We start from the raw sequence: 25505 nt of genomic DNA, 5'->3' as shown, positions 1-25505 counted from the left end.
CCTACGGACCCTCCTACACCTGCCTCACACTCTGTGGGGGGTGGGAGATTAAACCGACCTGGCCACCCCTCGATTGCAAGTGCGGAGTTCTAGGTCCCAACCACTGCACGTGTCCCCCCCCACCCCCATCACCTGGGGGTCCCTGTGTGTGTGAGTGTGCAGAGTCCCCCGTGCAGAGCTGCACTGTTGTTACCCTAGAGGGGGACACCGCAGGGCGATCCACCTACAGATACCCCAGTCTGCACGTCTCCCGCCGGTCTCCATGCGCAACCGCGTGCCGTCTCGTAGCCCTGCCCCGTGCGACGTACGTACAGTACGTACAGTACGTACCCATCCAGCGGTAGACTGAACCGCGGCCGATGACGAAGGTGGCATCCGCTCACAAATCTCCGTGCACTCAGTCCCGTAGCCCTGAGCCATCGCTTGCGCGATATTCACTTTGCCGCTGAGAGGAAAGCTACGGGGAGGAGGTGGGGGGGGGTGTTAGGAGAGGACATCTGTGGAACGGCTGGAGATCTGCGAAGAAGAGCTTCATAGCTCATCGGATTCCTGCGGTCTGAAAAAATATTCCGAGAGGGCGTTGGGGGAGGGGGGTGTAGGTATGATTGGGGCATCTGCACTTGGATCACCCTGCGTGTTGTTGCTGCCTCCCCCGTTGAAAATGTTCCCAGCGTGAACTTAACCCTTTGCCGTCGCGACGACGCCGCGCGCCGTGCGTGAACGTCGTCGTCGGAATAACAAAACGCAGTAAAAACTAAAGCAACATTATCGGTACCGAGGCTCCCACAGGGCCACGCGGGGCAGGGAGTGTGGCACAGTTTTCGCGCCGGCTAGCGCAGAGTGGCGGCGGTCCGTGTCGCTACGCTTCTCTGCGGTGAGCAACGACGTCTTTATAACAACAACAGCAGTGCTGCTGCTGCTGCTGCCACTGCTGCGGTGAACGGTGACAGCCACCCCGTGACCTGACCCCCACCCCGTGAACGGTGACACCCACCCCGTGAACGGTGACACCCACCCCGTGAACGGTGACACCCCATGGGTGGAAAAAAACCCGATTTTTCCAGCTGCAGGCATCGGGTTTTTTCTTTAACACAATTAAACCCGATTTCGGGGAATTAAAACCTGGTTTAATGAATACGAAACTCTGATAGGCTTAGGCTGCTTCCTCGTCGGTGCTGCTATGGTACTCGGGGCCGTCGGGCACGGGGTAGTCGTAGAATGCGGCGGGCAGGTTGGTCTTAATGAACACGAGCTTCTCCACAATCGTGGGCGCCAGTGAGTTCCTTAGCTTGGAATGGATGAAGCCCATCGTTGAGAAGTGCGGTTCTGCAATTAGAACCAATGAAACCGGATTTCTCTCAATCTTAGATGATCGGGTTTAATATAAAAAGACAATTAAACCCGATTGTAAAAAACCCGACTGTGCCACCCTTGTGACACCCACCCTGTGAACGGTGACACCCACCCCGTGAACGGTGACACCCACCGACCCTGCAACTCTGCAGACGTCTCGGACGCGGGAAAGGGTTGAGAGATTTTCTGCGTCCCGGTTGCTCGCGTGATGTCGCACGGTGGTGGCGCGCGTTGACTCTTGCACGTTTAAGAAAGTTGAGCGTTAGTTTGTGATTCTGTTTAAAATGATATATATACATAAACTAACAAACATTATCTTGGGATTCTACCAAGTAAGGTCCAACTGGATACGTAGTAGCTCTTTTATCAGACGCGACCACCTGGCCATCACAAATGAAAGCTCAACGAAGTGGCTTATCATTGTGTGGACATTTATAGCGGCCAAATACTCTGATTGCGTGATCTCGATTCTAAATGTCGAGGGAAAACCGGAGGACCTGGAGAAAATCCACACGACCACGGGGAGAGAGAGAGAGAGACGCGCAAACTCAAAATATACAGCAGGCGTCAGGGTCGGAATCAAACACACGATCTCCTGTATACCAGGAGAGGTAGTTAACATCTCCACATGTGTTCAGAGTATTTGGCTGCTGTAAATGTCACGTGATAAGCCACTTCGGTGCGCTGCTGTCATTTGTGATAGCCAGGTCGCTACTACACAGCTCAGTGGGGGCCTTACCTGGAAAAGTAAAATGATTAATAAAAATCTACTGTATTCTTGGTTCTTTTGGTAAAGTCACGTAGAAGGGAAATAATAAAATAATAAAAATGTAAGAATCAAATTAACACGACGTTTCGATTGCAACACAAGCAATCATCAGTTTATGAAAACCCACAACAACAAAAACAATATTGCTGTGGTTTTCACACCTGATGATGATTGCTTGCGTTGCAATCGAAACGTCGTGAGAATTGTATAGTTTTATTTTTATCATTTTATTATTTTCCTTCTACGTGACTTTACCGAAAGAACCAAGAATATGAATCCCTGTAGTCACGAAATCTTCAAATCGAAAAAAAAATCTCTTCTTGGTTCTTTCGGTAAAGGCACGTAGAAGGGAAGTAATAAAATAATAAGAATAAAACATAATAAAATAATATGATATAATAAAATAATATAATAATATAACATATTATTATATAAGTCACTTATAAGGCAAGTAATAAAATAATAAAAATAAAACAATAATTTAATATAATAAAATATTTTATTATATTTTGTTTCATTATCTTTTATTTTTATTATTTTATTACTTCCCTTCTACGTGACTCTACCGAAAGAACCAACAATATGAATCCCTGCAGTCACGAAAGCTTCAAATCGAAAAACAAAAATCTCCTGTTGAGAATGACCTCACCGGACCGGTGGAGGCAGCGCTGCCGTCTTGGTCCCAATTGGCAGCGGCGGCGTCTCGTTGGTTGTGAAGGCGGCCCAGCTCACACAGCCCGTGCCGGTGCAACAGGCCGTAGTCTACCCGGGGTTCAAGCGGCCTAGGCTACATTGTACCCGGGTGTATCATGGCCGAGGCCAAATTATACCCCTCTAGGCCAAATCATACCCCCATGATAGTAATAGTGTTGAGCGATATCTTCTTGTTTAGTGCTGCCTAACGGCGTGTGCGACTTCACGATGATATTGGTCCCGGTCTAGCACGGCGTGTAGAGTTTGTGCTGTTGTTAATTGTAGCCATGTTTTGATGTTACTGAGCCATGTCGTTTTTGGCCGTCCTGGTCGTTTTTTCCCTTCGATTTTTCCTTCCAGGATTTGCTTTAATAGCTGGTATTTGTGATATACACATGAATTACTAAATTTTTCCAACATTTTATTTAAAACTGTAAACACATAGACTTTGATTACTTCAACCAGAAAAACTGATAATAACCCTAAAAATGCTTCAATTGATCAAATTGAGATTCTTACTTCCATTTATACGCTTTTTAGATATCGATTGAAGTCCGTTGTCGGCTGTTCTCTGTATGGATAATTGCCTTTGAACTTTCACATGGGGCATGTTCTGCCCTGGAGGGGGGGTATGGTCTGGACCAGTCTAGTTTAAACCCCCGGGTATAGTTTAGCCTAGGACACTTTATCCCCCGGGTCTACTCTGGCCTGGGCCAAACTATATCCGGGTTTAATCGGGCAGGGGTTATTTTTAAATCCTTTATATTAAGTTCACTTGCTTGCTTGCTTGCGCGCTCACGACCGTGCAAATCTTTCAGTCGTTTTTTAACCGACTTCCCGTGATCCAATCGAGCTGACATTTTGCACACAGACTCGTTGTGCGTGACAATTTATTTTCGTGAAAAAATTTTACCAAAATTTTACACTTTTTAGGAAAAAAAAAATTGTATTTAATTACCAATTGCTTAATGGTGGCAGGCAACCATCTGAGCCATAGGTGGCAGCCATCTCAAGCCAGAGGACGAGAGGACTCTAGCCGCCACGCATATAAAGGATTTATAGTGAAAAACTTTGTTTTTACGGGTTAATTTTTAGCCTGTTTCACCGGTATCTCCAGGAGGTCGGAGCGACTTGCTCTGCGGTAACACTTTTCCGTGACAGAGGTTTGGTTTTTGTTGTTGTTGTTGTTGGGTTAGAGATCTCGTAAATATCAACATTGTGTCGTTAACCCACCACCACCCACCACCATCGCCTGACACGGCCAATCAGTCAGGGTTTGTCACGTAAACGAAACGTGCCAATTGGTTACCAACTTCAGCACACACAGCGCTTGTGTGTCGGGGAGAGTGAACCCACAACAGCATTTACAATTCGAGTGCCGGTGACGTTTCGCCGGTGATTACAAACAACGGCGACCGGTTTCATCGGGCGATGTGCCAGGATTGTGATCCAACGCCATCTAACCCAGGAGCAGCAGCAGCGACGACAACAAAAACCTTCATCACAGACACCGCTGGTCGCAAGAGACTGCGCGTGGCGCTTTGTGTTGCCGTTGCCACGAATCGTCGAAGCGCGTTCACGATCTGTTGTTCTCCTGTAACGCGGTGGTCATTTCGATTTAAATCTTCTTTCGTGACTGCAGGGATTCATCTTCTTGGTTCTTTCGGTAAAGTCACGTAGAATGGAAATAATATAATAATAAAAATAAAACAATAAAGTAATTGTTTTATTTGTATTGTTTTATTATTTAATAATAAAATTATAAAAATAAACATTTACTTTATTATGTTATATTTTTATGGAAATAATAAAAATAATAAAAATAAAACAAGAAAGTAATTGTTTTATTTTTATTATTTTATTATTTAATAATAGAATAATAAAAATAAACATTTACTTTATTATGTTTTATTTTTATGGAAATAATAAATAATAAATTTAAACAATAAAGTCATTGTTTTATAATTATTATTTTTATTTAATAATAAAATAATAAAAATAAACATTTTCTTTATCATGTTTTATTTTATTTATTTTATTATTTCCATTCTACGTGACTTTACCGAAAGAACCAAGAAGATGTGGTGGTCATTGTTGCGTTCCTGAAGAACACCGCGTTGTGGAGAAATAATATAAACTATAGGGGGTGAAGCGTGGTCCGCGACAACACGCGAGATGATGGGTGAGACAGAGGCCGGACTACGACTGAGGCGCGTGGGTAGCGTCTAGAAGCAGCATCCAGCAGCATCCCAATGCCTCCTCGCGTGATGCCGCTACGCCGAGGCAGCCGCACGGAGAACCGCTTGTTCCTACTCGCGTTGCGACCTCGTTCCGTTCGCTCGCTCGCGTTGCATCCAATCCGCATCCGCGTCACAAACAGCGTGTTCTCCTACACATCATTCATGGCGTTTATCATCCAATCGGCGTTGTTCAAACTAACACGCGGCGTTGTAGGAGAACCAGACTGTGCCGTTGTCTTCTGCTGTTTAACGCAGAGGCCGCATCGACCGTTCCAATAGTCGCTGTAGCCACTGCGAGCCCCAAGCTGTCGGCTCCCGGCTCTTAAACTCCCCCCCCCCCCCCCCTGGCGTTATCTGTAGTCGTTACACACAGCAGCACCTGGTCACAGCTGCTCACTGCTAATCCTAACAACACCAATCCCAGTCGTCATCCCTGCACCTCAAGGATGGTAAAACTATGACCCAACAAAATTACACATCACACTGTCCTACAGACTTCAATTCACACGCCCCTACAGATGTGTTTTGGTCATGTGCCTACCATTCCTCTATTCTGCACTGCTACGGTGTTTATTGTGTTGTGTTTGTTGTTGTGGCGTTCTGACCACGTGCCCCGACTGGACACCTGTGGACAATAAAGAGCTTCACAGCTCATCGGATTCCTCCAGAATAAAAATTTAAACTTTAAAAACTCTGATGACGTCACTGCGTGGTGACGTCACGCGTCTAGCCCCCTCCACTCCCCCGTTACCCCCCACCCCTCCCACCCTCCATTCCCCCCTCCCGCCACTCACCAACCGCCATTCCGCCCCCTCCTCCCCCCACCCCCCACCCCCCCCCACTCCCCCCCACCACCACCAACCGCCGCCATTGGCCACTGAGTGACGGTGACGTCACCACGGCGCCTGTGCCAGGCTGGGTGCACTTCGAGGCTGCCGCGTGAAGTGTCGACGGCTCGACACTGAGGTGGTGACGTCACGCGAGCGTTGTGTTTAACGATTTAACGATATTAGCGTAAAGATATGAGCATTAGCTCAAGTGATGTGAATACGTTCGGATTACCTCAAGTAATGTTACATTTACCTGAGGTAATTTTACCTCGCATAAGGTAAAGTTACCTCATTTGAGATAATGTTACCTTACCTGACGTAATTTTACCTTTGCCTGAGGTAATGTTACCTCGACCTAACGTTATATTACATCGCTTGAGGTAAAGTTACCTCACGTGAGGTAAAGTTACCTCGCCTTCCATTGAATTCCGATTATGTAACCCTGAGGTAATAATCGCGCGATAATTGTGTTTAATGATTTAACTACGTGAGAATATTACGATATGGGCATTAGCTGAAGTGATGTGAATACGTTCGGATTACCTCAAGTAATGTTACATTTACCTGAGGTAATGTTACCTCTATGTGAGGTAAAGTTACCTCACTTAAGGTCAAGTTACCTCGCCTGAGGTAAAGTTAACTAACCTGGGGTAATGTTGCCTCTACCTGAGGTGAAGTTTCCTCACCTGAAGTAATTTTACTTCGCCTAAGATAAAGTTACCTCGCATGAGGTAAAGTTACCTCATTTGAGGTAAAGTTACCTCATTTGAGGTAAAGTTACCTCATTTGAGGTAAAGTTACCTCACCTGAGGTAATGTTATCTCGACCTGAGGTTACTAAGGGCACCACGGGGTGACCAGCCCCTCCCCACCCCCCACCCAGCCCCCCCCACTCAGCCCCACCCAGCCCCTCCCCACCCCCCACCCAGCCCCTCCCTCCCCACCCCCCACCCAGCCCCCCCACTCAGCCCCACCCAGCCCCTCCCCACCCCCCACCCAGCCCCTCCCTCCCCACCCCCCACCCAGCCCCACCCATCCCCACCCCCCACCCAGCCCCACCCTCCCTACCCAGCCCCTCCCTCCCCACCCAGCCCCACCCTCCCCACCCAGCCCCTCCCTCCCCACCCAGCCCCACCCTCCCCACCCAGCCCCTCCCTCCCCACCCCTCCCCCACCCAGCCCCACCCTCCCCACCCAGCCCCTCCCTCCCCACCCAGCCCCACCCCACCCAGCCCCACCCTCCCCACCCAGCCCCACCCTCCCCACCCAGCCCCTCCCCTCCCCAACCATCCCCACCCTCCCCACCCAGCCCCTCCCTCCCCACCCAGCCCCTCCCTCCCCACCCAGCCCCTCCCTACACGACGGACGGACGGACACAATAATCCCCTGTGGGCTGGTGTAACCAGGAGGTTCCTACCAGTAGTCAAGTGAGGATTCTATCTCACGCGAATTTTAAATCGTGTAAGATTTACGCTACGAGACGACTTCACGTTACGATTACAGCTACACATCTCGTACAGTGTTGACACGAGCGACTAATTAATTGTACAAGATTTACTTTGCACTGAATGAGAATGTCGCGGTGAAGATTACCTTATAATATAACGTGATTTGATACGGATTGCATCACATTCTGATTACCTTACCCTCAGTGCCGGATAAAGTTAGTTCGGGGCCTGTAGCATGTGCTAGAAAGGGGCCCAATAATTTTTTTTAAAACGTAAACATTAAAACACATTTTTTACTTGCACAGTAAAGTATTTGTATTTTTTCATTTGCTATACAGCCGGATAATACGACTAATCGCTAACCTTAAACACCCAGTCGTTCATAAAAAAAAAAGTTGAAGTCTGTATAGTACTATAGTAATAGAGCAAGTGCAGAATCAATTAACCCGAATTGATATTTTGAAAGCATTTAGCGCGGGGCCCTTGAAAGTGCGGGGCCCGTAGCATTTGTAGCAACTTTTGCGACTCCGATAATAAACCCCCCCCCACTCCCCCCACCCCATCACCCCCCCCCACTCCCCTCCCACCACCGCCAATCGCCGCCATTGGCCACTCAGTGACGGTGACGTCACCACGGCGCCTGTGCCAGGCTGGGTGCACTTCGAGGCTGCCGCGTGAAGTGTCGACGGCTCGACACTGAGGTGGTGACGTCACGCGAGCGTTGTGTTTAACGATTTAACCACGTGACGATTTACGATATTAGCGTAAAAATATGAACATTAGCTGAAGTGATGTGAACACGTTCGGATTACCTCAAGTAATGTTACATTTACCTGAGGTGATGTTACCTCATCTGAGGTGATGTTACCTCAGGTGAGGTAATGTTACCTTAGCTGACGTAATTTTACCTCTGCCTGAGGTAATGTTACCTCGACCTAACGTTATATTACATCGCTTGAGGTAGAGTTACCTCGCCTTCCGACAGTCTGTTAAGGCCACACGGGGGATCTTAGTCTCGTATCCCTGTGACTCTGTCTCCCTGTGACTCTGTCTCCATGTGACTCCATCTCCGTGACTGCATCTGACCGTCGTCCGCGTCTCGTCCCTCCGTGTCTCTGCGCCTCAGCAGCAGCAGCAGCAGGAGATGGGCGACTTCCGAGACATCAGAGGCTTCTTCACCAAGGCCGAGTGGAGCGATCTGGCCGAGTGCGAGAAGCGGCGCTACAGGAACATCAAGCAGAACCACGCCGTCCTGCTGAACCTCGGTGGGTACGGCAGGCCGAGCCTCTTCGCAACTCAACTAATTGTCGCAGTGATTATAATGATGAGACCAAGACGTCGTAGCAGAGTGGCATGCATGGGGCGCCATGGTGGCGAGATGTTAACTACCTCGCCTGGTCTACAGGAGGTCGTGGGTTCGATGGCGACCCTGACGATGCCTGTCATATATCTGGAGTCTGCGTGTGTCTCTCCCCGGTGAGATGTTAACTACCTCTCATGGTCTACAGGAGGTCGTGGGTTAGATCCCGGTCCTCCGGGTTTTTGCTCCACTTGTAGAATCAACATCACGCGTTTAGAGTATTTGTCTGCTGCTATAAATGTCCACGTGGTAAGCCACTTGGTTGAGCTGTCATTTGTGGCAGCCAGGTCGCTTCTGAAGAAGGAGCCAATAGCTCAGTGGACTTCACCTGGTGAAGTAAAAATAGATTTAGTTTTAGTTTAATGATTTGTTTACCTTTACTCTACTTTGCACGCCTATCGTGTTTGTGTTTTGTGTTGTAACTTTCTGACCCCGTGCCCCCTATGGGACATCTATGAAAAAGAGCTTCATAGCTCATCGGATTCATAATTCTAGTCACGTAGGTAAAAAATAAAATTAAAATTAATCAAAGTAAAATTAAAATTTATAAAAGTACTTTTATTAATTTAAATTTTATTTTTTACCTACGGATTCATAATGTTGGAGAGTAAACCCACAACATTTACAAAAATAGTTTATTTTGACTTAAAACTTTCGTGACTGCAGGAATTCATATTCTTTGGTTCTTTCGATAAAGTGACGTAGATAGAAAAACTAAAATAAAAATAAAGTGAATAATAAAAATGATAAAGCACTCATGTATAATCAAAACTTTTGAGTTATAAATTAGTCTTCTTGGTTCTTTCGGTAAAGTCACATAGAAGGGAAAAAAACATAAAATACAATTATTAAAATACAATTTTAATGTTTTCTTTTTAATATTTTATTATTTCCCTTCTACGTGACTTTACCGAAAGAACCAAGAAGATGAATCCCTGCAGTCACGAAAGCTTTAAATTGAAATGTATACATTAGTGTTTTTTTTATGGAGCAGTCTAATTAGTGTCTTATTTTTATAATTTTTTATTCACTTAATTTGTATCATTTGAACTGCCTCTATTGGGAGGGTTTCCACATAACCATGAGATCTTTTAACAATCTCCGTGACAAGAAAGTTCATCTGATCGAGTCACTCACATTTCTGAAGAGATGCCGTGACTCTAACGTAATACCGATCTCATTGACACTGATTTCTGCTGCAGTCACATCTTCCAATGCCAGACGAATTTTGTTCAGGGCGAGCTTGGCCCTGATCTCAGAGAGAATTAGACTGCTCCATACTGAACTAGATCATGTAGACAAGACACTCTTGAAATCACACTTAACATTGACGGGAAAAATGTCGACATCTGATTGGGAACATGTAGATAACATGACCGCTTAATCAGCCACTACAATGTCAGCGAAATGTAAAGATCTGATTTTCGAGTTCAACCTCCTTTCTAACAAGAAACCAGATCCACACGTTAAAAGGTTAGACGTTGACAAGGTTGTTATTAATCTGAGTAATAGCCCAATGTGCGATGGTCTAAAGTCGGTTTTGGCTAAAGGGTTGAACTTCTCAGTCACCCCCAAACACATTCCAGTGGATGACGTTATTGCCCAGGTCGATGTCGCTCTTAAGGGTTTGGGGCGCATCGCTGCAGACGTTACAAGATCTGAAATTGCTGCAACCCTCAAAAGCGCTAAGATACCAGTCAGCAACATCAGTGAGGATGAACGTTTTTGTGGTTTTTGATTATTTTTATTCACTTTATTTTTCTATCTACGTGACTTTGCCGAAAGAACCAAAGAATATTTACAAAAAAATGTATTTTGTGTGTGTGTAATTTGTTTACCTTTTCTATACTTTGCACTCCTATCGTGTTTACTGTATTGCTTGGAGTTATTGTAGCAGCCAAATAATATAAATGAACGTAGTAGCGGTACACCGTTGCGCTGTATGAAATAATCATCACATTTTTGGCAAAAGTTATTTATTTCCTCGCGATTCGAGACCCCAGACAGAAGGATATTTTGGGGTGGTGGTGGTGCGTCAAAATCAGTTGTCGTGATGCCAAAGCGGTGGGAAGACGGAACGTGACATGAGCAGCACTGAACACGAAGCTTCGCAGTCTGTTGCCGTACAGCGGCGCCCAGTCTGATGACGATCGGCTGCTCCGTGCTCCAGTGGCAAGATTGGACTCCTCGTGCCCCTAGAGACTCGGTCGGACGGTGCCTCGATACGACTCGTGGTGTCGCCACCGCACGTTCGGAATGGGGGACGCGGCTGCTGAATCTGAGTGCAACTTCTGATGGAGAGTCCTGCAGCTCACTCAAGGGGCAACGGCGACATCGTCGGGACTATGAAAAATAAGAATCGGTTTTACTCTTTATGGGAATGAAACAGGAGGTGTTAAGATGTTCAAACACCAGATAGATTATAGCTTTTGCAAGGAATCAGGTTACTGCATTAACCACGCGTACTGAACACGCAAACAAACACTCTCTGATAACATTTAATCATTGTCTTTGATACTGATTGGTCTACCCCAGAGACAGCCTTCTTCATGGCCTAGTCTCACCAGTGTCAGACCAGAGAACAACACCAAAAGGCGACCAGTACAAAGACAATGCAGTGTCAAGAGCATTTATAGCTCGGGGTGAGTAGCTATATCATTGGACCTTTTTGCCAGAATCAAAGTATAAAAAATAGGAATCGGTTTTACCCTTTCTGGCAATAAAACAGGAGCTGTTAAGATGTTCACACACCAAATAGATGATTCCTTTTTGCAAGGAATCAAGTTACTGCATTAACCACGCGTACTTGTGTTGAACACGCAAACAAACACGCTCTGATAGTAATCACATCGTCAGGACTGTGTTACGAGGACCCGGTGTGTTGCTATGCTGCACGGGTGTACTGCCAATACGTACAAATAACAATGACCGACTGCCTCCTTGCGCAGGGATGAACCCGGCCCAGCCCGAGTTCATGCGCGCACGCGGCAAGCGCAGGGCGAGGGGGAATAGAGCGGAGTGCGGGCGGTCGAGCGACTCCGACGAGGAGTGGACGGGGAGGAGGAAGAGGAAGGAGGTGGCGATGCACGGAGGACGAAGAGGCAAACGTAAAAGGGCGCTTGCAGACCGTGCAGAGACCCCCTGTAGACTCACACAGAGACCCCCTGTAGACTCACACAGAGACCCCTGTAGACTCACACAGAGGCCCCCTGTATACTCACGCAGAAACCCCCTGAAGACTCACAAAGAGACCCTGTGTAGAATCACACAGAGACCCCTGTAGACTCACACAGAGACCCCTGTAGACTCACACAGAGACCCCCTCTCGACTCACGCAGAGACCCCCTGTAGACTCACACAGAGACCCCCTGTAGACTCACGCAGAGACCCCCTGTAGACTCACGCAGAGACCCCCTGTAGACTCACGCAGAGACCCCTATAGACTCACACAGATACCCCCTGTAGACTAACACAGAGACCCCCTGTAGACTCACACAGAGACCCTCTGTAGACTCACGCAGAGACCCCCTGTAGACTCACGCAGAGACCCCCTGTAGACTCACACAGAGACCCCCTGTAGACTCCCACAGAGACCCCCTGTAGACTCACGCAGAGACCCCCTGTAGACTCACACAGAGACCCCCTGTAGACTCACACAGCCCCCTGTAGACTCACACAGAAACCCCCTGTAGACTCACACAGAGACCCCCTGTAGACTCACGCAGAGACCCCTGTAGACTCACACAGAAACCCCCTGTAGACTCACGCAGAGACCCCCTGTAGACTCACACAGAGACCCCTGTAGACTCACGCAGAGACCCCTGTAGACTCACACAGAGACCCCTGTAGACTTACGCAGAGACCCCCTGTAGACTCATGCAGAGATCCCCTGTAGACTCACGCAGAGACCCCCTGTAGACTCACACAGAGACCCCCTGTAGACTCACACAGAGACCCCCTGTAGACTCACGCAGAGACCCCTGTAGACTCACACAGAGACCCCCTGTAGACTCACATAGACCCCTGTAGACTCACACAGAGACCCCCTGTAGACTCACACAGAGACCCCCTGTAGACTCACACAGAAACCCCCTGTAGACTCACACAGAGACCCCCTGTAGACTCACGCAGAGACCCCTGTAGACTCACACAGAAACCCCCTGTAGACTCACACAGAGACCCCCTGAAGACTCACACAAAGACCCCTGTAGACTCACACAGAGACCCCTGTAGACTCACAGAGACCCCCTGTAGACTCACGCAGAGACCCCTGTAGACTCACACAGAGACCCCCTGTAGACTCACGCAGAGACCCCTGTAGACTCGCTTGATGAAGCTGGTTGTAATCACCAGCGGAACCAAGTTAAATGCCCGCTCACGGCCAACACCAGTGACGACGATCCGAACTGGTCCTGAGCCTCCCCTAGGTTGACTCAGCGTCAAAATGAGTACCCGGTGCAGTGGTGTGTAGTAAACATCACAACTGGGGAGACAAAGACGGTCGGGCGTGTTGCTAGCTGCCCATCCCCCCGTGTGCCGTGCTGGCCTTCGTAGATGCTGCTTGCTGACAGCACTTGACCGCAACAGTCTGTGAAGGCTACACGGGGCATCTTTTTAATTGTGGACCGAGTTGGCACAGTCGCGGGCACAGGTGGTGCATCTGGCAGTCATCTCAGTAAACCTATGGCACCTGCAGGGTCCGTCTCGTGACCTGCACCTAGCCTGGCACAACAGTCAACCCATGGCATGGCACCTGGTTCTGTCCTGTGACAACAGTCTGTTAAGGCGGCACAGGGGAGATCATTGACTTTTTGGTAAATATGTGAGTGAGTAAATGTTTGCATGCGTAAATACGCGTGTGGGTGTGTTCACACGTGTGTGTGTGTGTTAATGCATTTCCGTGTGTTCACACGTGTGTGCGTGTGTTAACGCGTGTGCATATGGGGAGCGGTAGTGTAGCGGTTAGCGCGCTGCGCTATGAACCCGGCGACCCGGGTTCGATTCCCGCTCACGGTCAACACCAGTGACGATTATTTGAACCGGTCCTGTGCCTCCCCTATGTCGGCTCAGCCTCAACTGAGTACCTGGTGCGGTGTGTAAACATCACCACTGGGGAGACAAAGACGGTCGGGCGTGGTGCTGGCCACCCACCCCCTCGTGTACCGTTCTGGCCTTCATAGGTGCTCACTAACAGCACTTGCCCCTACAGTCTGTTAAGGCTATACGGGGGAGCTTTGTCCTTGCATATGTTCATGCGTGTCCGTGTGTTCACACGTGTGTTCACGTGTGTGCGTGTGTTCACGTGTGTGCGTGTGTTCACGTGTGTGCGTGTGTTCACGTGTGTGCGTGTGTTCACGCAGGAGGAGGCAAGGGGGCTGCTTCACGCTGGGCCACCGTGGGAGAGTCTCACGCGAGGGCAGCTTCCAGCAAGCGCAAGGTCTCTGTGCACAGCGCACGGCACTCCTCTCGTTACAGCTGCTGCTGCTGTTGTCTTTAGTTTGTTGTCCTTCCCCCGCACCTCCCATTAGCGAGGTTGGCTACGTACGGTGACAAAGACATTCAACGTACATACATACTACTAGACACTGCTATACCAGGGACGTGCGGTCAGGGGAGACGGGCGAGGCAGAGCCTCACCTGTCATATACTCCAATGAAAATAGCTGTTACGAAAAGTACAAAAAAATGTTCCACTGGTCTGTGTTATAAAAGTAATTTCTATATAATTATACCAGAGACGTGCGTCATTATTGTGGTGGTGGTGGTATTGGAACGCGCGCACACCAGCTCCGGTTAACTCCCATTACTTACCTGTGCGGGGCGGTTGTGATATCCCTAGCCGGGGCCCCTCCCGAGGGGAGGGGGCTGTGGGGTGTGTGTGATCCCACAGAACCCCGCCCCTCAGTGGGGAATCGTATAAAAGGCGAGACTCTGAGAGGAGAGAGTTAGTTCGAACAAGCCAAGGACGAAGAACCAGCTGAAGTCCAGCTAGCTAGACCCTGGGACTCCTCTGACCCGCTGTCCTTCTAAAGGCCGGGCAGAGCAAGCCAGTGGTGCGACCCCAGAGCCGCGAAGGCTGATGTCCTTGTAAGGGCCGGATTCGTGTGGCTGGTGGTCGGGACCTGTGCCTTGGCTGGGCCAGGTCAGGTAGTCTCCTTGAGAGGAGGGTCGTAGTATTGGTGGGGAGTCGGTGAGTTAGCTTGGGGAGTTAGCTCCCTTGAGAGAACGGGTGAAGAGGCCGTTACCTCTTCAAGTGTGAAGCTGTAACGGGCTCAGAGTTAATAAATATGGGTTGCCTCTACTTCAACTGTCTCTGTCGTCACGGTGTCCACTACATTATTATAATTAGTTTATTAATTAGTTGAGTTGTGAAGAGGCATGGCCTGCCATACCCACCGAGGTTCAGCATGACGGCATGGTTCTGCTTGATGTATGGAATCAGATTTACAGATTCAGAATATCAGAATTAAAATATGTATTGTACTGGAGGAATCCGATGAGGTGTCAGGGTCGAGATGGAACCCGCGACCTCCTGCGTACCAGGCGAGGGAGTTAACATCTCCTAGCCACCGCTGGTCACCGCACCAACTCCGCCCCCACACCCCCTCCGCCCCCTCACCCCACCGCCCCCTCCGCTCAGACTAAAGCGGAAGCCCTGGAGTACGTGTGGAGCATCTTGCAGGGCGTGGAGGAGGAGGAGCAGCAGGAGGAGGAGTTCAGGGGATTTGAGCTGAGGGAGGTGCACAAGGCCAGGATGGCGATGTTCAGGCTGGAGCGCAGAGCCACCGCCTGCAAGGAGGCCCTGAGGGTGGCGCTCCAGAGGATACGTGGAGGTGCGTAGCCTGCAGCGGTGATTTCTATTCCCACCGCAACTCCACACTCCCCTCTATTCTCACCGGAACTCCACACTCCCCTCTATTCTCACCAGAACTCCACGCTCCCCTCTATTCTCACCGGAACCCCACACTCCCCTCTATTCTCACCGGAATTCTACACTCCCCTCTATACCCACCAGAACTCCACACTCCCCTCTATTCTCACCAGAACTCCACACTCCCCTCTATTCCCACCGGAACTCCACACTCCCCTCTATTCCCACCGGAACTCCACACTCCCCTCTATTCTCACCGGAACTCCACGCTCCCCTCTATTCTCACCGGAACTCCGCAATCTTCTGTTAGTGCTGATGGAAGTCGCCACTGCTGTTGATGCTACTGCTACATGTGCTCCTGTCAGGGCTGCTGCTGGTACTGATGCAGCCTATGAACTAAACGATGTTTATTTTTCTTATTGGTTCTTTCGGTAAAGTCACGTAGAAGGGAAGTAATAAAATAATAAAAATAAAACATAACAAAACAATTCTCACGACGTTTCGGCCACAACGCAAGCAGCCGTCCTCAGGTGAAAACCAGGTCTGTCGAGGCGACAGCGTCTGAATGATACAGCACACGTGCTTGGAGCATATATATAAGCTGGGTTGGAAGGGGGGAAAAGAGCGCCTTGACAAAAGAATATGCATATCAAGAGGCATTTAGCATATTTATGGGAAATGCAGGTATGTGATTAGTACTACTCATGCCCGTGCATTATGCAGGATTAGCAGCATCAAAGGGAGGGGATATGGGAAATGCAGGTATGTGATTAGTACTACTTATGCCCGTGCATTATGCAGGACTAGCAGCATCAAAGGGAGGGGATATGGGAAATGCAGGTATGTGATTAATACTACTTATGCCCGTGCATTATGCAGGATTAGCAACCAGGGTGTGCCCCACTGAGCTGTGTAGCTGTTTTTCAGAAGCGACTGGCTATCACAAATAAGAGCTCAACGAAGTGACTTGTCATCATCGTCATTACGTGGACATTTATAGCAGCCAAATATTCTCAACGCATGACGTTGGTTCTATATGTCGAGGGAAAAAAACGAAGGACCCGGAGAAAAATCCACGCAACCACGGGGAGGTATTCGCCATGAAAGTTTGCACAGACAAGGAATTTACTATGGCCGGAAGGTGCATACATTCAACATGTAGGAATCTTAAAACTGAAATGAGTGGTATACAGTCAAACTATACTAAAATTACAAAGTCTAACTAATACTAAGGGGCTAAAGTATGTAAAATTGTGAATAAGTGTACAATATAAAATGTAAACTAGCCATAATATACAATCTAAAAATACAAAAATACAAATAGGGTAACATGTTGTAAACTATACAGTCGGGATGGAACCCACGACCTCCTGTAGACCATGCGAGGGAGTTAACATCTCGCCACGGAGGAGAGAGAGACACGCAGACTCCAAATATACAGCAGGCTTCGTCAGGGTCGGGATGGAACCCACGACCTCCCGTATACCACGAGAGGTAGTCAACATCTCGCCGTGTTTGCCTGCAGGCTCCTCCGTGCCGCCGGCCTCCGCCCAGGCTGTGGCGGTGTCGCGCAGCGCTCGCTCTCGCTACGGCCTGCGCCCGCGCGAGAGGAAAGTCTACACAGAGGTGGAGGAGCCCCAGGACGACGACTTCTTCTGTGAGACCCCCTGCTCCCTCTCACTCTCTCTCTCACTTTCTCACTCTCTCTCTCACACTGTCACTTTCTCACACTCTCTCTCTCACTGTCACTTTCTCACACTCTCTCTCTCACTGTCACTTTCTCACACTCTCTCTCACACCGTCACTTCTCACTCTCTCTCTCACTGTCACTTCTCACTCTCTCACACTGTCACTTTCTCACACTCTCTCTCACACTGTCACTTTCTCACACTCTCTCTCACACTGTCACTTTCTCACACTCTCTCTCACACTGTCACTTTCTCACACTCTCTCTCACACTGTCACTTTCTCACACTCTCTCTCACACTGTCACTTTCTCACACTCTCTCTCACACTGTCACTTTCTCACACTCTCTCTCACACTGTCACTTTCTCACACTCTCTCTCACACTGTCACTTTCTCACACTCTCTCTCACACTGTCACTTTCTCACACTCTCTTAGGGCCGTCCATTAATGGCGTCACGCGATTTTGGACCCCCCTCCCCCCCATCACACGACATCACAAAAAGTCAGACCCCCCCCTCAAATGTGACGTCACAAAGCTCATTTAATATGCTTAAAATCGCTTCAAACTATTGTCATTGTAGTGCATATTTAATGTGGCACTGCAGTCTGATGTTGTAGGAGAAAACATTTATTAAAAAGTATTTAATTAAGTAGAACGTGTTGTCTGTGGTTCCTCACACATCGTCACAAATGTCTGACCCCCCCACCCCCCTAGGTGCATGAAGTCATTTATGGACGGCCCCTTACTCTAACTTTCTCACACTCTCTCCTATCTCTCTCTATTGCTCCCGCGCTCTCACTCGATATATTCCACCTGCTCCCTCTCACTCTCTCTCCCTTTCCCTCCCTCTCACACGCTCCCTTTCTCGCACTCTCACTTACCTCCCTGTCTTTTGCTCCCTCACTCAGGGATGCAGGGAGGGAGCAGGGAGGGTGACAGGGTTTACATCTCCGATGAGCGAGCTAAAGAAGTTCACAATGCAGAGAGGGAGGAAAGGAGGCATCTGTCTGGAGCGCTCCTCACCCTCTCACTCTCTCACAGTGCCACTGCTGCTGCTGCTGTTGCTACTGCGGTTCGCCCTCCTCCTGCTGCTGCTGCTGTGGCTCTCAGTCTGCGAGCTGTGCAGGGATTTCTACCTGGGGGAGTGCTCCGTGCACGGCCCGCCAGAGTTCATTGCAGACGCGGCCGTGGCCCCGGGAGTGGCCAACAGGGCCCGGCTCAGCCTGCCCCAGGGCCTCACCGTCGGCGCCTCCTCCATCGCCGGCGCCGGCCTCGGGGTGTGGAGCAACAGGAAGAAGCTGCCCAAGGGGGTGATTTTTGGGCCCTACCAGGGAGAGGTGTCTGAGGAGAACCCCGTGAGCGAGTACTGCTGGCTGGTGAGCTGCTGCTGCTACTGCTGCAGCCTCCTCCTATTCCTACATCATCATCGTGTGTGTGGAGAGGAGGCTCGTGAAGGAGATGCAGAGAAACCCATAGCCTCACACAGTCACCCACAGACTTACACAGAGATCTAGAGACTGGCACAGAGAGACCCAGAGACTCACAGAGACCCATAGACTCACACAGAGACCCATAGACTCGCACAGAAACCCATAGACTCACACAGAGACCCATAGACTCGCACAGAGACCCATAGACTCGCACAGAGACCTATAGACTCGCACAGAGACCCATAGATTCACACAGAGACCCATAGACTCGCACAGAGACCCATAGCCTCACACAGTCACCCACAGACTCACACAGAGACCCAGAGACTGGCACAGAGAGACCCAGAGACTTTGCACAGAGACCCAGAGACTCGCATAGAGAGACCCACAGACTTGCACAGAGACCTAGAGACTTGAACAGAGACCCAGAGACTCACAGTGGGACACACAGACTCACACAGAGACCCAGAGACTCACACAGAGAGACCCAGATACTCACACAGATGCTCAGAGAATCGCACAGAGAGATCCACAGTCTCACACAGAGACCCAGAGACTCGCACAGAGACCAAGAGAATCGCACAGAGACCCACAGTCTCACACAGAGACCCAGAGTCGCACAGATACCCTAGAGACTCGCACAGAGACCCAGAGACTCGTACAGAGACCTAGAGACTCACCCAAAGACCCCCAGAATCACAGAGAGACCCAAAAATTAACGTAATTATTTGAACTTGTAACACACAGCAAAGACGGTGGTCACCGCATGGCGCGGCGCTTACAGATGCACTTCTGCGGCCGTCTGGAAGGTTCTTCCTTCCAATGTTAGGAAGCCACTGGGAGCTATGCACTTTAAAATCTTGTAGATTGAAAATGCATTTCTTTAGAACTGCTTTTAGTGTTTAGTTTGTTGTCCTTCCCCCGCACCTCCGATCAGCATGGTTGGCTACGTGCGGTACGAAAGAAGTTCAACTTACAGTCCAACTGACATTAATTATCCGTGGATCCGCTCGTGTGCGTGTGTGTTTCAGATTTACAAAAACAAAAAGGATCGTGAATATGTTGATGCTCAGGATGAATCTAAATCAAACTGGATGAGGTGATTATTGTCTGAAGGACCACTACACAGAGACCAGAACCACTACACACAGAGACCAGAACCACCACACACAGAGACCAGAACCACCACACACAGAGACCAGAACCACTACACACAGAGACCAGAACCACTACACACAGAGACCAGAACCACTACACACAGAGACCAGAACCACTACACACAGAGACAAGAACCACTTCACACAGAGACCAGAACCACTACACACAGAGACCAGAACCACTACACACAGAAACCAGAACCACTACACACAGAGACAAGAACCAGCACACACAGACCAGAACCACTACACACAGAGACCAGAAACACCACACACAGAGACCAGAACCACTACACACAGAGACCAGAACCAGCACACACAGAGACCAGAACCACTACACACAGAGACAAGAACCAGCACACACAGAGACCAGAACCACTACACACAGAGACCAGAACCACCACACACAGAGACCAGAACCACCACACACAGAAACCAGAACCACCACACACAGAGACAAGAACCACCACACACAGAGACCAGAACCACTACACATAGAGACCAGAACCACCACACACAGAGACAAGAACCACTACACACAGAGACCAGACCCACTACACACAGAGACCAACCCTGGGCCTCCCCTTGGTCGACTCGGCATCAAATGAGCACCCGGTACGGAGCGTGGTTCCAGCCACACCACCCTCACGTAGCGCCCAGTGCCGGCCCTTAATAGGCGCTCGCTAACGGCGCCCACCCCGCCCCCGCGTCTGCCCGCGCAGGTTCGTCAACTGCGCGAGGAATGAGCAGGAGCAGAACCTGGTGGCCTTCCAGCACCGGGGGCAGATTTACTACCGCACATTCCGTGCCGTGGGGCCCGGCTCTGAGCTGCTGGTCTGGTACGGCGAGGAGTTCGCCCAGGAGCTGGGCATCGCCTGCGAGGCCGGGCCCTCGCGACGCCGCAGCAGCAGCAGCAGCGAGATGGCTCCTAGGGCCACCGCCAGAGACCTGCAGCCCGTGCAGCCTCCACCAAGCGAGGAACACCGTGAGCACTGCTCACCAGAGACTCACCACTGCTCACCAGACTATAGCCACCACTCACCAGAGATGATAGCCACCACTCACGAGAGACGATAGCCACCACTCACCAGAGATGATAGCCACCACTCACCAGAGATGATAGCCACCACGCACCAGAAATGATAGCCACCACTCACCAGAGATGGCAGCCACCACTTACGAGAGACGATAGCCACTACTCACCAGAGACGATAGCCACCACTCAGTAGAGATGATAGCTACCATTCACCAGAGATGATAGCGACATCTCACCAGAGATGTGGATGTAGCTACCACTCACCAGAGATGATAGCCACCACTCACTAGAGATGATAGCCACCACTCACCAGAGATGATAGCCACATCTCACCAGAGTTGGTAGCCACCACTCACCAGAGATGACAGCCACCACTCACCAGAGATGATAGGCACCAGCCACACTGATAAGGTGGAAGTGAGTAACTGGTGTGGTGTGTAGTAGTAAACATCGCCACTGGGGAGACAAAGGCGGCTATGTGTGGTGCTGGCCACCCTCCCACTCGTGTGCCGTGTTGGCTTTCATTGGTGCCCATAACAGCACTTGTCCCAAAAGTATATACAGGCTATATGGGGGTTCTTTGTCTTTGTGTGTATATATAATGGAGCCCACTGCACTACGAACCCGGCCACCTGAGTTCGATTCCCACTCACGGCCAACGTCAGTGGTGAATATTTAGGCCTCCCCTAGGCTGACTCAGCCTCAAATGAGTACCTAGCTTAAACGTGGAAACATCGCCACTGGAGAGACAAAGGCGGCCGGGCCTGGTGTTGGCCACCTACTCCCTCGTGTGCCATGCCGGCCTTCATAGGTACTCGCAAACAGCACTTGCCCAACAGTCTGATATGGCTGTGGGAAACCTTTACCTTTGTGTATACACACACGTGTGCAAGAGTGTTCATGTCTAGATGTTGGTGTGTGCGCGTGTGTCTTGTTCCTCTGGGATGACGCAGGTGGAGTGGGTGTGGAGGTCACAAGGCTGCCGTGTCCTGCCTGCAACCGTCAGTTCATCTGCCGCTCGAGTCTACAGTATCACGTGCAGAGCAGACACCCCACTAAGCCCAGTAACAAAAGTCATCAGTGTGACCAATGTCCATACAGCACAGACTACAAGAGTACCTTGAAGAAGCACCAGAGAACACACACGGGAGAGAAGCCGTTCAAGTGCACCGTGTGTGAGAAGGCGTTTGCACGGCTATCACATCTTCACAGCCACCAGAGAACACACACGGGAGAGAAGCCGTTCAAGTGCACCGTGTGTGAGAAGGCATTTGCACATTTACAACATCTTCACAGCCACCAGAGAACACACACGGGAGAGAAGCCGTTCAAGTGCACCGTGTGTGAGAAGGCATTTGCACATTTACAACATCTTCACAGCCACCAGAGAACACACACGGGAGAGAAGCCGTTCAAGTGCACTGTGTGTGAGAAGGCGTTTGCACAGCTATCAGATCTTCACAGGCACCAGAGAACACACACGGGAGAAAAGCCGTTCAAGTGCACCGTGTGTGAGAAGGTGTTTGCAGACCCATCCAGTCTTTGCCGGCACCAGAGAACACACACCGGCCAGAATGCATTTTCTCATTCCCGTGGAAACAGAAAAGTCAGCCATCCTGAGCAAAACGCGCACAGCGCCGAGCTGTGAATTAGTTTTAAACAACAGGCCACGTGACTAGCCGAGGCTGTGCCACTCTTGAAACTGATTTTGAATGTGAACACGGAAACCTACGGACCCTCCTACACCTGCCTCACACTCTGTGGGGGGTGGGAGATTAAACCGACCTGGCCACCCCTCGATTGCAAGTGCGGAGTTCTAGGTCCCAACCACTGCACGTGTCCCCCCCCACCCCCATCACCTGGGGGTCCCTGTGTGTGTGAGTGTGCAGAGTCCCCCGTGCAGAGCTGCACTGTTGTTACCCTAGAGGGGGACACCGCAGGGCGATCCACCTACAGATACCCCAGTCTGCACGTCTCCCGCCGGTCTCCATGCGCACCGCGTGCCGTCTCGTAGCCCTGCCCCGTGCGACGTACGTACAGTACGTACAGTACGTACCCATCCAGCGGTAGACTGAACCGCGGCCGATGACGAAGGTGGCATCCGCTCACAAATCTCCGTGCACTCAGTCCCGTAGCCCTGAGCCATCGCTTGCGCGATATTCACTTTGCCGCTGAGAGGAAAGCTACGGGGAGGAGGTGGGGGGGGGTGTTAGGAGAGGACATCTGTGGAACGGCTGGAGATCTGCGAAGAAGAGCTTCATAGCTCATCGGATTCCTGCGGTCTGAAAAAATATTCCGAGAGGGCGTTGGGGGAGGGGGGTGTAGGTATGATTGGGGCATCTGCACTTGGATCACCCTGCGTGTTGTTGCTGCCTCCCCCGTTGAAAATGTTCCCAGCGTGAACTTAACCCTTTGCCGTCGCGATGACGCCGCGCGCCGTGCGTGAACGTCGTCGTCGGAATAACAAAACGCAGTAAAAACTAAAGCAACATTATCGGTACCGAGGCTCCCACAGGGCCACGCGGGGCAGGGAGTGGCACAGTTTTCGCGCCGGCTAGCGCAGAGTGGCGGCGGTCGTGTCGCTACGCTTCTCTGCGGTGAGCAACGACGCCTTTATAACAACAACAGCAGTGCTGCTGCTGCTGCTGCTGCCACTGCTGCGGTGAACGGTGACAGCCACCCCGTGACCTGTGACCCCCACCCCGTGAACGGTGACACCCACCCCGTGAACGGTGACACCCACCCCGTGAACGGTGACACCCCATGGGTGGAAAAAACCCGATTTTTCCAGCTGCAGGCATCGGGTTTTTTCTTTAACACAATTAAACCCGATTTCGGGGAATTAAAACCTGGTTTAATGAATACGAAACTCTGATAGGCTTAGGCTGCTTCCTCGTCGGTGCTGCTATGGTACTCGGGGCCGTCGGGCACGGGGTAGTCGTAGAATGCGGCGGGCAGGTTGGTCTTAATGAACACGAGCTTCTCCACAATCGTGGGCGCCAGTGAGTTCCTTAGCTTGGAATGGATGAAGCCCATCGTTGAGAAGTGCGGTTCTGCAATTAGAACCAATGAAACCGGATTTCTCTCAATCTTAGATGATCGGGTTTAATATAAAAAGACAATTAAACCCGATTGTAAAAAACCCGACTGTGCCACCCTTGTGACACCCACCCTGTGAACGGTGACACCCACCCCGTGAACGGTGACACCCACCGACCCTGCAACTCTGCAGACGTCTCGGACGCGGGAAAGGGTTGAGAGATTTTCTGCGTCGTCCCGGTTGCTCGCGTGATGTCGCACGGTGGTGGCGCGCGTTGACTCTTGCACGTTTAAGAAAGTTGAGCGTTAGTTTGTGATTCTGTTTAAAATGATATATATACATACTTAAACTAACAAACATTATCTTGGGATTCTACCAAGTAAGGTCCAACTGGATACGTAGTAGCTCTTTTATCAGACGCGACCACCTGGCCATCACAAATGAAAGCTCAACGAAGTGGCTTATCATTGTGTGGACATTTATAGCGGCCAAATACTCTGATTGCGTGATCTCGATTCTAAATGTCGAGGGAAAACCGGAGGACCTGGAGAAAATCCACACGACCACGGGGAGAGAGAGAGAGAGACGCGCAAACTCAAAATATACAGCAGGCGTCAGGGTCGGAATCAAACACACGATCTCCTGTATACCAGGAGAGGTAGTTAACATCTCCACATGTGTTCAGAGTATTTGGCTGCTGTAAATGTCACGTGATAAGCCACTTCGGTGCGCTGCTGTCATTTGTGATAGCCAGGTCGCTACTACACAGCTCAGTGGGGGCCTTACCTGGAAAAGTAAAATGATTAATAAAAATCTACTGTATTCTTGGTTCTTTTGGTAAAGTCACGTAGAAGGGAAATAATAAAATAATAAAAATGTAAGAATCAAATTAACACGACGTTTCGATTGCAACACAAGCAATCATCAGTTTATGAAAACCCACAACAACAAAAACAATATTGCTGTGGTTTTCACACCTGATGATGATTGCTTGCGTTGCAATCGAAACGTCGTGAGAATTGTATAGTTTTATTTTTATCATTTTATTATTTTCCTTCTACGTGACTTTACCGAAAGAACCAAGAATATGAATCCCTGTAGTCACGAAATCTTCAAATCGAAAAAAAAATCTCTTCTTGGTTCTTTCGGTAAAGGCACGTAGAAGGGAAGTAATAAAATAATAAGAATAAAACATAATAAAATAATATGATAAAATAATATAATAATATAACATATTATTATATAAGTCACTTATAAGGCAAGTAATAAAATAATAAAAATAAAACAATAATTTAATATAATAAAATATTTTATTATATTTTGTTTCATTATCTTTTATTTTTATTATTTTATTACTTCCCTTCTACGTGACTCTACCGAAAGAACCAACAATATGAATCCCTGCAGTCACGAAAGCTTCAAATCGAAAAACAAAAATCTCCTGTTGAGAATGACCTCACCGGACCGGTGGAGGCAGCGCTGCCGTCTTGGTCCCAATTGGCAGCGGCGGCGTCTCGTTGGTTGTGAAGGCGGCCCAGCTCACACAGCCCGTGCCGGTGCAACAGGCCGTAGTCTACCCGGGGTTCAAGCGG

The 25505-nt window shown here is 49.7% G+C and overlaps 1 protein-coding gene across 3 annotated transcripts; it reads left to right on the top strand.

Moving 5' to 3' along the window:
* The first annotated feature begins 14790 nt into the window (after nucleotides 1-14790).
* LOC133339293 (histone-lysine N-methyltransferase PRDM7-like) lies at nucleotides 14791-21858 on the top strand. Of its 3 annotated transcripts, XM_061547422.1 has the most exons (5): nucleotides 14791-15523; nucleotides 17087-17218; nucleotides 18292-18626; nucleotides 19712-19779; nucleotides 20560-21858. In XM_061547422.1, exons 1-5 carry the CDS (start codon nucleotides 15445-15447, stop codon nucleotides 20912-20914), a joined length of 969 nt encoding a protein of 322 aa, XP_061403406.1. In that variant the 5' UTR covers nucleotides 14791-15444; the 3' UTR covers nucleotides 20915-21858. The 3 variants fall into 3 exon arrangements, with proteins under 3 accessions (XP_061403406.1, XP_061403405.1, XP_061403404.1); XM_061547421.1 differs by lacking the exon at nucleotides 14791-15523 and having other exon boundaries at nucleotides 16417-17218; nucleotides 18361-18626; XM_061547420.1 differs by lacking the exon at nucleotides 14791-15523 and having other exon boundaries at nucleotides 16417-17218.
* Nucleotides 21859-25505: the final 3647 nt, after the last annotated feature.

Source organism: Lethenteron reissneri, unplaced genomic scaffold, assembly GCF_015708825.2.
Source record: "Lethenteron reissneri isolate LAM-NWPU_2019-01 unplaced genomic scaffold, ASM1570882v1 scaffold_1762, whole genome shotgun sequence".
NCBI lineage: Eukaryota > Metazoa > Chordata > Hyperoartia > Petromyzontiformes > Petromyzontidae > Lethenteron > Lethenteron reissneri.
This window is presented reverse-complemented; position numbering and strand designations above follow the sequence as displayed.

Excerpts from the sequence above, each read along its gene's own strand:
- LOC133339293 (XM_061547420.1), top strand. The coding sequence starts at position 16,915 with ATGGAACCCACGACCTCCTGTAGACCATGCGAGGGAGTTAACATCTCG. Across the intron at positions 17,219-18,291 it reads CCAGGACGACGACTTCTTCT|TGCCACTGCTGCTGCTGCTG; the intron begins GTGAGACCCCCT and ends ACTCTCTCACAG. Across the intron at positions 18,627-19,711 it reads TGAGCGAGTACTGCTGGCTG|ATTTACAAAAACAAAAAGGA; the intron begins GTGAGCTGCTGC and ends TGTGTGTTTCAG.